General features: G+C 43.6%; 1 protein-coding gene across 1 annotated transcript in view; it reads right to left on the bottom strand.

The window, feature by feature from the left end:
- CIT (citron rho-interacting serine/threonine kinase) overlaps window positions 1-13018 on the bottom strand; it is a 1023678-nt gene that overhangs the window by 704632 nt on the left and 306028 nt on the right. The window contains 1 exon segment of the mRNA XM_030217566.1: window positions 3237-3377. Coding sequence (XP_030073426.1) covers window positions 3237-3377 — 141 coding nt within the window.

Here is a 13018-nt window from a genome sequence, read left to right as displayed (position 1 = left end):
GGAGGCAATTAATATATAAGAGAATAATGTAAAGGTCTTCTATAGTTGGCATTTGACCCCAGACAGACTACATAGATGTTTTCCTAACATTGCCCCTCTGTTGGAGGTATGGGCCACATTTGGTGGGGTTGTCTTAAGGCTAAGGCGTATTGCAGAGCTACTCAGTATAAAATACAAGTATGGACAGGATGGGTAATCCCCTGGGATCCTGGTGGATTCTTGCTGGGTAGACATGCACCAGGGTTGTCCAAGTCAGAATGTCTTACTCGGACACTGTTTTAATGCAGGGAGATTGATGCTGGCAAGGACATGGAAATTTGAAGGCGTGCACTCACATCAGCAGTGGCTGAACAAGTTGTGGTATTTGTATGATATGGAAAGGCTACTAGCAAAGCAGAAGAAAACAATTTGCAAGTGTGAGAAAATTTGGGGTCTTTTAAACATTGAGATTCCAACTGGGACCCGTGGAAGGGCATTTTCGATATGAAATCCAAGTTGAATTGTAGACGTTTTAGTGAAAACGTCTAAAATTCTCATCCTGAACATAGCAATTTTCGACCCAGAAAAACAATTTTTTTATTGTTGCAAAAATTTCTAATTTCCAGATGTTTTTCTATTCAGCATGTATTTCTTTAGGTTGTGGGTTTTTTCTATTTTTAAAAGAAAAACCCCACAACATCCTAGAGAAAATGCACAAAAAGAAGCCGGCACCATTCCTAGTAAACTGGCCACTCAAGACATCCCAGCAGAGCAGGGTGCAGCTTAGTGGTCAGTGCAGTGGACTTCACATAAAGGGACCCAGGTACAAATCCTACCTTAAACACCCTTAGCTTGTATTGTAAACCCTCCAAGAACACCTAAAAGCCTACTGTATCTAACTGTACAGCACTACAAAAGCCCTCAGGTGTCTATCTATAGGTACAGTTGATATTTTGTGGATTTTGGAAGTCTCACAATTTCCACCACACGTGTACTAGTGGGAGTGGGATATTGACCTGGGTCTCATTATCTAGTCCACTGCACTGACCACTAGCCTACTCCTGGGACCAGCTTGCTGCTCTAATAGGAATGGCCATAATATCTGAAGCTGTCACAAAGCCTGGTATGTACTGTCACTAACAAAACAGAAGAGCAAGTCTTCGTAACTACATAGATGTAACTCAGCAGCAAACCGAATACGACAATATAGAATGGTGTTAATAAAATCCTTTAATGTAAACAAGGCATGACTCGACACGGGCCATGTCACAGCTGGCTAGGCCTTCTTCAGGAGTCCGATTGCCTACGATTGATGTGTGACAATTTTTACTCTTTTGCAAGCGATTCCGATTGCTGGTTTATACTGCTAAAGTGTGTTTGCTTCTGTTTGTGGCAGACTCCTGACGAAGGCCTCATGGTCCATATCAAGTTGTGCCTTGTTTACATTAAAGAATGTCATTATCACCATTCAGTATTATTGCAAGCGGTTTTGTCATCTTCATGTGCTGCTGAGTTATGTACTATCAATGTCAAATCTTTGGGGTGTTGAAGAGGATCACGGATCACTGGGAGATCAAGGGTGGTCATCCCTCTGGTGGTCAGCTGGTCAATTAGGCACCTTTGTGTCAGTTGTGATTGAAGCAGATCCAGATAAAAACATCTCAATTTTTGCTAGACATTTTTATCTTGTTCCATTATCCCGGGAAAATGTCCAAATTCTGGGCCCGTCCAAATTCTGCTCCTAATATGCCCCCTTCCAATTTAGACAAACTGTAGAGAAAAACATCTGAAATCTGTGAAAAACATCCATCTGGAACTTTGTGCCACTTTTCAGGACTTTTTCTCTTTTGAAAATAAGCACCATATACTTGCTGCCTGATAGCATTCAGGTTTTCATTGCAATGGTTGTCATAGGGACATATGTATGACTAGGGAAATGGGGGAGGGGCAGATATATGATGGGAACAAATGCGTGGCACAGAGTCAGTTGGGATAATTAGTTAGCTTACTCAAGGCACGTTCTTTGGATGGTTAAGCAAGAGATAAGGAACTGATTTAAATTACAGTGTGTGTAGCAAACTAGTACAGGTGCAGAATGAGTGTATAGTCAAACATAATATGAATTAAAGGCTTGGGAGAAGAGCCAGGCTTTTACCTGCTTCCTGAAGTAGAGGTAGTCTGAAATTATACATAGCCCCTCTGGGAGTAAATTCCAGAGCGTGGGGGCTACTTTGCCTTTTTGTATTGCATTTCCCACAGATTTATGATTTCCATTAAGTCTTTGAGTGCCTTTCAGGCAAGACTGAAGCAAATCTTCTGAGATTTCAAATTGCAATTCCTCTGTCCATCAAGTAGTCAAACGAGCACTATTGGTGTAAGTTCCTGTAGAGCCACCTGATGGCATTTTAATGGTACTTTAAGTTGCGAACCAAATGTGTACGCTATTGTGAGTGCTTATTGTACCTCTTTCCTTCAGATGTTCTCTAAGTAGCGCATTTACATAATGCTGTAATTGCTAATATGCAAATATTGCCAATCAGGAATGCTTTCATTCTACCCTCATCAGATAAGATACCATTTTTTGTCTCGGTCACAAAATGTTTTATTATTTATTCCAGGTAAGAAATACTTTTCTATATTATAAAATATAAAAAAAATGAAAACATTGGTGCCAAACTGTTTTTTTTCTAGAAACAATAAGCCTACAGCATAGCTGCAATGATGCTGGGTTGTTTTCATACCATCTAAATGAACATTCAGTTGCAGCTGTTTTTGGTGCTTTGTAAACTTGTTGTTAGACTCAATAAGTGACTTTAGTTAAAAATTAAAATAAAATAAAATAAAGCAAAGCCAAAGAGATATCCTCTGCTAAAACTCTCAAACAAAGTTGACCAATGTACTGCTATTATTGAAGACTTTGGCAGTGCAAAAACTGTAAACTTTGACCAGAAAAACTAAATAAAGACTTTCTAGAAAAAATTCAGGTAGCCCAAGTGAAGGCGCTGATGTGGGAACTCCAAAATAGGCACAGTAGAGCTCTCAAGAAATTTCTAAGCAATGTTTTATAATACTGCAGCTACTCTGCAGCCTAGAACAATGAAAATATATTTTAGAAAGCTTGAAAAGAACTGAACTAACTTGTTGCAAACTTTTCTTCAACCCCAAATCATGTAAACAGACTTACAAGGTAGCAAACTGAAACAATTAATCGTACTGTTATGATTAAACAAATATTTGATTTGATTTGTTGATCTCACCTCAGCTTCAAACAGTTTTTTTTTCATGCCATCTGTTGAATCTTCATGATTCTGCAGACTCTCCAGTTCCTTTTCAGCTCTTTCCTTTGCTTGCCGAATATTCTGAAGCAATTCAGTGGCCTCAGAGCTGGCTTTCACAGCCTAGAAATGGAAAGTCGAATATTTTACCTGAAACTTAAACGCCTGAACCCTGCAACATAACGAAACCAAAGCTCATACTGGGCATAACTTAACCTCCTCCTTATGATTCTCAATGTGTCTGTCACACATGAACTTTTACTCTACTACTATATCACCTCGTATTTGTTCTACCGAAACTGGCGATCGCCACTAAGGTTCTATGTAAGCCACATTGAGCCTGCAAATAGGTGGGAAAATGTGGGATACAAATGTAACAAATAAATAAATAAACTTTAAAAAAACAGTAGTACAAGTATAAACAAAACAGAAGTAGGAACTACAGAGAAGCCACCTATCTCTCAGATCTAAATAAAAAGGTTTGAACAATACTAATGGAAAACAAATACTGTGCAAGGATTATTTTAACTCATATGTTAGTTTATTGGATTTAGCTCAGGCCTTTTTATCACTTAACTCAAGCCATGCACTTTGTTTTTATAATTTAAAAAGATAGCTAGAATACAGGAAACAGCAACTGAATTTCCCACAAATTGGAAAAACTGAAGATACTTACCTGTAGCAGGTATTCTCAGAGGACAGCAGGCTTCGTATTCTCACAAGTGGGCGATTCCAATCCATGTTGCCCAATCCAGCATTTTCCAAAAGTAAAAAGTAGAGCTTTGTGGAGCCCAAGTCACACTCCACCTTGCATGTGCGAGTGCCTTCCTGCACGTCACGCAAACGCGGTCTCCTCAGTTCAATACAAAAGCAAAAATAAAAGTAACCAAGGAGACAACTCCAAGGGGAGGTGGGCGGGATTGTGAGACTATGAAGCCTGCTGTCCTCTGAGAGTACCTGCCACAGGTAAGTATCTTCACTTTCTCCAAGGCAAGCAGGCTTCAATATTCTCACACGTGGGGAATCCCTAGTATCCAGGCTCACTCAAAACAATAAACACTGGTCAATAGGGCCTCGCAACGGCGAGAATGTAAAATAGATTAACCTGAAACGACATACAGTCTGAATGAGCGTGCAGCCTGGAACAGAATAAAACAGGCCTAGCAGGGTGGAATTGGATTCTAGACACCAAACAGATTCTGTAACACTGACTGCCTGAACAGTCTGTCGCGTTGGGTATCCTGCTCAAGGCACTAATGTGATGTGAATGTGTGGACTGAAGACCACATCGCAGCCTTTCAAATTTCTGTAATGGAGGCTGCCCTCAAGTGGACTACTGAGGCAGCCATGGCTCTGACGTTATGAGCCGTGACATGACCCTCTAAAGCCCTGTCCAACCTGGGCATAAGTGAAGGAAATGCAATCTGCCAGCCAAATTGAAATGGTGCATTTCCCGATGGTGACCACCACCCTGTTGGGATCAAAAGAAATAAAAAGCAGGGCTAACGTCCAAGGTGTGCAAGCTGCTTTTGTCAGGATCAGCATGAGGTCAGGGAAAGAAAGCTAACAAGACAATTGACTGATTCAGATGAAACTCTGACACTATCTTCAGCAGGAACTTAGGATGCATGCGAAGAACTACTCTATTGTGTTGAAACTTAGGGTAAGGTGCATCCACTACTAAGGCCTGTAGCTCACTGACCCTATGAACTGAAGTAACAACCACCACGAAAACGACCATTCAGGTCAATTACGTCAGATGACTGGAACTCAGTGGCTCAAATGGAGCCTTCATCAGCTGGGTGAGATGAGTGGTAAAAATATCCACCGAGGGGGTACCACACGCTCAGATCTTCCAGGTTACACCCATATGGAGAGACCACTCTTGTGGTTGCATTATACTGCTCAGCCTGTCGGCCAGGGTATTGTTTACGCCCATCAGATAAGAGGCTTGAAGGAACATACCGTGCTGGCGAGCCCAATGCCACATCCAGACGGCCTCCTGACACAGAGGGTGTGATCTGGTGCCTCCCCCCCCCCCCCCCCCCCCCCCCAGCTTGTTGATTGTCTGTTTGATTAAGAATAATTTGATGAGACAGCTGATTTCTGATCGTTCCAGATCGCTTGAAGCTCCAGAAGGTTGATCTGAAGATTCGTTTCCTGGAAGGACCAAGCACCTTGAGTGTGAATCACATCTATACGAGCTCCCCAAACCAAGAGAGATGAATCTGTCATCAGTACTTTTTGAGACTGAGGAATTTGAAATGGAAGTCCCAGAGTCAAATTGGATTGAATTGTCCACCACTGAAGAGAGCATACAAGATCGGGGGACACTTGGATGACATCTTCTAGACTCCCCGTGGCTTGAAAACACTGAGAAGCCAGGGTCCATTGAGCTGATCTCATGTGAAGATGTGTCATGGGTATAACGTACACTGTGGAAGCCATGTGACCCAGCAATCTCAACATATGCCAAGCTGTGACCTGCTGAGAGGCATGAACCCTGGACACCAGTGAGACAAGATTGTCCGCTCACATCTCCGGGAGGTAGGCTCAAACCCTGTGTGTGTCGAGCAGGGCTCCTATAAACTCCAATCACTGAACAGGGTGGAGATGGGACAGGGTAGTTTAAAATGAACCCTAGTAGCTCAAGCACACAACTAGTCATCTGCATGAACTCTCGAGCACTGTCCTCGGAGGTGCTCTTCACCAGCCAATCGTCAAGATATGGAAACATACGGACTCCTAGCTGCAACTACCGCTAGACATATGGTGAAGACCCTGTTTGCTGATGTGAGGCCAAAAGGCAACACGAGGTACTGTGGCGCAACCACAGCATATGACAGGCAATGACCACAAAAGACATCTGCTTGATCGACAGCCAAATCAAGTCATACAAGGAATCTGCCAAATATGCTAGCCCTGTCTCCACATCTGGCAATTCAGGAGAAGGTTGACTGTAGGACTTCTGGAAGGAATCTGAAATCTATTGCACAAAGCTAAGGCACGCCCTAGCAACATACAAGCCGCAGATAGCTGCCTGCAGAGAGAGAGAACTTCTGAATTCTAGGCTGCACTGAATCCACCAGTTGAGGCTGAGTTTGGCTTGGAGAGTCCAAGAGAGATGAAGACCCAACAGCTGAGAAGGAACTCCTGGAATTGGGCCATTGCACCCAGAACTTGAACATATTCCCAGACCCCAGGATCTGGTAGGGAAGAGTAGAACCTGACTTGGGTGTGAATCTTTTGCTGATGAGCAACAGGAAGAATATCATGCCCAGATATGCCAAGATTTGTGTTGGAAACAACTGACTCTTAGTGAAACTGAATACCAATCCTGAGGACTGAAAAAGAGTAGCTACCTTGGATGAAACCTGCAGACTCCCTTCATAGAAGAGTCGCAAATCAATCGTGAGGTATGGATGAACCTGCAAATCCATCCTTGCGAAGGAAGGCTGAAACCTTCTGCTCAGTGTGCTGCTGCGGCTAGGAAAGCGAATAGAATGTTGGGTGTTATTAGAAAGGGTATGGAGTCCAGGTGTGCGGATGTTATAATGCCGTTGTATCGCTCCGTGGTGCGACCGCACCTGGAGTATTGTGTTCAGTACTGGTCTCCGTATCTCAAAAAAGATATAGTAGAATTGGAAAAGGTACAGCGAAGGGCGACGAAAATGATAGTGGGGATGGGACGACTTTCCTATGAAGAGAGGCTGAGAAGGCTAGGGCTTTTCAGCTTGGAGAAGAGACGGCTGAGGGGAGATATGATAGAAGTGTATAAAATAATGAGTGGAATGGATCGGGTGGATGTGAAGCGACTGTTCACGCTATCCAAAAATACTAGGACTAGAGGGCATGAGTTGAAGCTACAGTGTAGTAAATTTAAAACGAATCGGAGAAAATTTTTCTTCACCCAACGTGTAATTAGACTCTGGAATTCGTTGCCGGAGAACGTGGTACGGGCGGTTAGCTTGACGGAGTTTAAAAAGGGGTTAGATAGATTCCTAAAGGACAAGTCCATAGACCGCTATTAAATGGACTTGGAAAAATTCCGCATTTTTAGGTATAACTTGTCTGGAATGTTTTTACGTTTGGGGAGCGTGCCAGGTGCCCTTGACCTGGATTGGCCACTGTCGGTGACAGGATGCTGGGCTAGATGGACCTTTGGTCTTTCCCAGTATGGCACTACTTATGTACTTATGTACTTATGTACTACTACCATGACCTTGAAAAAATGTCCTTGGTGATGTGGAAAGGCTGAATGACATGGTCATAAATGATAATGTTCTCCAAGGATTGCAAATCAAAAGTCTTCTGTGGAAAGGTGAAATGGGAATATGAAACACACTTCCTTGAGATCCAGGGAGGTTAGGTACTTGTGACCTGGTTGGCCACTGTTGGAAACAGGATGCTGGGCTTGATGGACTTTTGGTCTGTCCCAGTATGGCAATATTTAAGTACTTATGTATTTATGAAACTATTACAGACTGCAATGTTCCCACTGTGACATGCTGAACCTTTAACACTGACCCTTTTGAAGTTCAAACTCAGGTAGAAGGAAGCTCCCTTCTTTGGAACTACAAATGGAATAACTTCCTGTTCCCCAACTGCAAATGGGGACTATGCCTAAATGAAGAAGCGTTTGCAATGTGGCTTGAACTGCTTGATATTTGAGCTGAAGCTTGCATGGAGATTCCAAGAAACAATGGGAGAACTTGTAACCAGGTACCTTTCTTGTGCAGCCAAGGATAGAACAATCTCCTCCAGCCACAGGCTCCCGGTACAATGAAGAAATAGATGTCCACCAGTAACTTCAATCTTAAGGACTTTTATTCCATGCAGGTTTCTAGTACACAGTTCCAACAGCAGCATTCACCTTCAATCTTAAGCACATATAAGCCACCTTAAAGTGTGTGGCCAATAGTCCCCTTTAAGCAGCAGGCTATCAGCACATACCAGGATTCAATACAGGCTTACAGTCAGCTCTAGTCTGGGCTCTTTATCCAGTGCACAATAAACAGTAGTTCAATTCCCAAGACAAACAGTTCTTTCAGTTCATCATCACAGTTCAGTCACCAAGCAGCAATTTATACCTTTTATCCTCTTTACCTTCAGGAGAGTTCAATACTTTAGGGACTTCCTCTACCCAAGGGTTTTCCCCGGCCTCAACGTCACAGTGAATTCAATACTTTTGGGACTTCCTCTCACCCAAGGAATTTCAGCCTGCTTCAGTACTTTAGGGACCTCCCTGCCCAAGGACTTTCAGCCTGCAACTACCAGTACTTTAGGGACCTCCCTGCCCAAGGGTTTTCAGCCTGCAACTGCTTCTCTCCTTCTGCTTCTCTCTCCTGAACTGAACTGCCGAGACTCCTTCCCACCTGCCTAATCAATCCCTGGCTTCAGCTACCACAACCAATCATTCTCCTTCCATTAGCTTCCACACACCCACACCAGCTGAGTTAAGCATTAGACTAATGAGACCAATGATGAGCTCCTGCACACAGGGTTTCCTAACTCTCTTTCCGCCTAGTGGCAGCCACTCTACACAACCTGCCAGCTTACACCTATGTCTTCCCCGATTGCAGCTAGGAGTCCAGTCCGGGCTCTTCATCTCACCCTCTGGCTCCTTGCCTGCAATGCCTTCTGGGACTTGTATTTCAGACTGAAACTGCCTTAACTCAACTATCCTGGATGTGACTTTATCACAAACTCCAGTTTAGTATTTCCAAGACACATTGGCACATTCCTCATGGAACCTGGAGAGGAGTCTTGCTATTATGAAACCCAAGGAGTGAACCGAGACCCCATCATTGGGAGGTGAAAAGATTGGTAGACCTGGAGTTTGAAGCAGAGTTCTTTCTGCCAACATGAAAGACGGCTTGTCTTTGTTGAACTGGGAACCCTGAAAGTTAGGTTTGCTTGGCCTTTAGCACTTGGCCTCACGAAACCTAAGATGAGACTGAGAGGATTTAAAAGAATCTTTATACTTGTCCTCTGGCAATCTCTGAGACTTGGAGTCCCCTAGGTCTTTATCCAACTTCTCTAGATCTTCTCCAAACAAAAGTTTAACTCTAAAAGGTAGCTTGCTAAATGTGACTTGGAAGTCAAATCAGCTGTCCAATGCCTAAGCCAGAGCTATCTTCTTGCCGAGAGGGTCAAGAATGGCTGGTGTGGCTGTGTATTACAACTGGCTGTGCACTGGAGCTAACTAGTGTGGCTGAGAGCCAGAGCTAGATGGTGTAGCAGAATATGGCTATCTGTACCATTGTGCACTATTGATAGCACGATGCAGTGGGACTTGAACCAGCAACTTCTAGATCTCAGTTGGTTGCTTTAACTATTAAGCTGTTCCTCTACATTGAAGTCGCATTGTAATAATCACTAGCTGTCCAATACAATGAAAAGGTGCAATAGAAGCACTTAAAGACTACAGCATACAGCTAGTGGTGCTGCTGATACAATGGTGGCTGGAGCTGGTACACAATAGTTTTGGCCAGTGTCAGTGTGCAATAACAGAGAGCAGAGCTGCTGTTGCAAACCAACACAGCTAATCTTTAGCACTGTCGTGTATATGTTAGCTGTCCCAGCCATGCAATGAACTGCTTGTGAAGGTAAGCAATATGGGAGAGTGAAGGAAAATAAGGCCCATTTGAAACAAAGCTGAGTTCCACAGCTTCTAACATTATGCACAAACCAACCTTGAACCAGTGACCTTCAGATTCAAAGCCAACCACCTTCTGTTCTGCTGTTAACACTGCACCTAGAGAAAATGCCACCATGGAAGCAGAGGTTCCATGGTTACCATGGAGACCAGTACACTAGCCTTAAAGAATAATTCAATATGTAACATTTCTCACAGAAACATGAGCCAACAGCACTAAGCCTGAAACGAAGCTCCTTTGTAAAGGTGCTAAAAAAGGAATATCTATTAGTATCAATATAAATAGAGTTCTGGTAACAAAAAAGAAGTTCAACAAAAGAAGTGAGAGAAACTTTCAGGGTGTTTAAGTAACTGCCATCTGTGAAACAACTGAGGGGACCCAAAGTTCTCTAAATGAAAGGCATCTAAGAATATGAGAACACTAAACAGGCCCTTTCAGAGGTCTAACACACGTGGTGCACTGCCCTGATACTGGTTCCCACACTAAGAACAGCATTTAGCCAACTCTGGAACTATAAGTAAAATCTTAACTCACCACACAGACAGTGTGGTCTTTTGATGACTGCAGTCACCAACGAATACACTTTAGGCAAACGGACCTTTTCCAGCACTGGCGTGGAAATGGGGTAAAGATGTGGCATATCCACCACAACTTGAAGGGCAATGTCTGAGGTAACCCACTGAGCAGAAATGACTTCCTCCTTAGCCTCATGCACTGGATATAAGACTGAAACAGTATTCTAGTGCTCACCATTTTAAGATGAGCAGATGGAGATGTAGCAGGATCATAAGAAGAAATATTAAGAACCTGGAGAGAATTAGGTATAAAGGAAAGCAACTCCTCCTTATGAAACACCCACACTACGGTGAGATCACCAGATTTCTCCGTAAATAGCAACCCCTCATCCACTTCCTCATGTATCTATGCAGAAAGAGACTGACCTAAAATAACTCCCTCAGAATGATAGTGAGACAGGGGAGCAATACACCTTACTTCTGAGCTGGAGTGCGAATGTCTCCTCTTTAAGGCAGGGTCTATCAGTGGAAACTGTGAGGCACGGAACAAGCCAGAAATCTCCAAAGGTTTCTTCAACATATAGGCATTATATGGAGCAGCAGAATGAACTTAGGGGACAAAAAAAGTCAGAAGACCCCACTCCCAGAGAAAACCCCCAGAGCAGCTGAGATATGTGTAAGGATCTCTAAAGCAGTGCCGGATAAAGAAGCCGCTGACAGCGCTGCTGCCGAATCGCTCTGTAGTTAAAAAGGCTGTTGGATCACTTTTGGCCCCATGAGGAGAATGAGCTCGCATCTCTCCTGTGCGGGAAAACTAACGAGGCCTCCCCAAACACAGCCCCCTCTGCCAGAGGAAAGCCTGCACAGCCAACCGGACACTGCCCCAATGCTGCTCTCCACTTCCCACAGTGGGAGCAGCTTTTAACAACTTCAGCAGCAATTGTAAAGAAAACAAGAGTAAAACTGCAACTGACCCAAAGGTAAAAGAAAATGTAAAGATACATTCACCCTGCGAGAGCCAGCCGTTGAGAGTCCTGCCTGTGCTGCTGGAAGCAAATTCACCTCCTCTGCATCACTAAGCAGTATCTCTCCTGCAGCCAATGGTGTGGGCTTTAAAGAATTATGCCCAAATTTTTTATTTTCAGTGAGGAATAAGAATGGAGGAAGGGCTGGAAAAGGGAGAAGGTTGGGGGTGGGGGAGGGACCTGGGGTGACCAGATGTATCCTCTAAAGCCGGCACCACTCAGCTGCGCACCCCCGATGCTCTACTGAACTGAGAGACCCAGAACAGGAGCTGCCAATAGATGAGACCAAGAGCTTGTGAGAGACCATCCCTCCACCTGCTGAAGATAGAGAATACTAACTGACCAAGGAGAATTCCATCCTATAAGGAACTGCAGTTCAACGCTCTCTGTCTCCACCTGCTGGTAAATGGTCACAACCCACAAATCTCTGGATTCATCTGCTGCTGATGCTAAGGAACCAGAGGGTTTTTTATAGACAATGTTCCTTTTGATTCTGATGTCAGTTGGCATTGTAGGGAAAACGGATGGCTGGGTATTTTCTCAAGTAATCTTACAGGGCAGGGGATGGAAGGGTTGAATTTGTGTAAGTTGTATGATTCATACTTGTTATGGATTGTTGTTTTTATATTAAAAGAAAATATAAAAATAAAAGGATTCCTTGAAGGCACCTCACTCCAAAACAAATTCCGGAGTTAAAAGCTGCTCTTTCTCTCCTTTTTAATTGTTGGTGCTATCAGTCAGATTCAATTCTGGTTAAGGTAGAGCCCATTCCATCAGTAAAGGTTCCCTCTTCCCCCCCACCCCATCCCCAAAGTTGTCCTCTTCCCTGGACCATATTGTACTATACATGAGACCAAATCTAAAAGTGCAGCAAATTAACGACAAAACTTCATGCGACCCAAGAGTTCTGCTTGAGACTTTGGGGTCTCATCTATGAAACCAGGAGCATTTAATTCTTGCACTCATTTTCTACATTTGATGTATCTGAATACAGTGGTGGAAATAAGTATTTGATCCCTTGCTGATTTTGTAAGTTTGCCCACTGACAAAGACATGAGCAGCCCATAATTGAAGGGTAGGTTATTGGTAACAGTGAGAGATAGCACATCACAAATTAAATCCGGAAAATCACATTGTGGAAAGTATATGAATTTATTTGCATTCTGCAGAGGGAAATAAGTATTTAATCCCTCTGGCAAACAAGACCTAATACTTGGTGGCAAAACCCTTGTTGGCAAGCACAGCGGTCAGACGTCTTCTGTAGTTGATGATGAGGTTTGCACACATGTCAGGAGGAATTTTGGTCCACTCCTCTTTGCAGATCATCTCTAAATCATTAAGAGTTCTGGGCTGTCGCTTGGCAACTCGCAGCTTCAGCTCCCTCCATAAGTTTTCAATGGGATTAAGGTCTGGTGACTGGCTAGGCCACTCCATGACCCTAATGTGCTTCTTCCTGAGCCACTCCTTTGTTGCCTTGGCTGTATGTTTTGGGTCATTGTCGTGCTGGAAGACCCAGCCACGACCCATTTTTAAGGCCCTGGCGGAGGGAAGGAGGTTGTCACTCA

The sequence above is a fragment of the Microcaecilia unicolor genome, chromosome 11 (genome assembly GCF_901765095.1).
Source record: "Microcaecilia unicolor chromosome 11, aMicUni1.1, whole genome shotgun sequence".
In the NCBI taxonomy this organism is placed as follows: Eukaryota; Metazoa; Chordata; class Amphibia; order Gymnophiona; family Siphonopidae; genus Microcaecilia; species Microcaecilia unicolor.
This window is presented reverse-complemented; position numbering and strand designations above follow the sequence as displayed.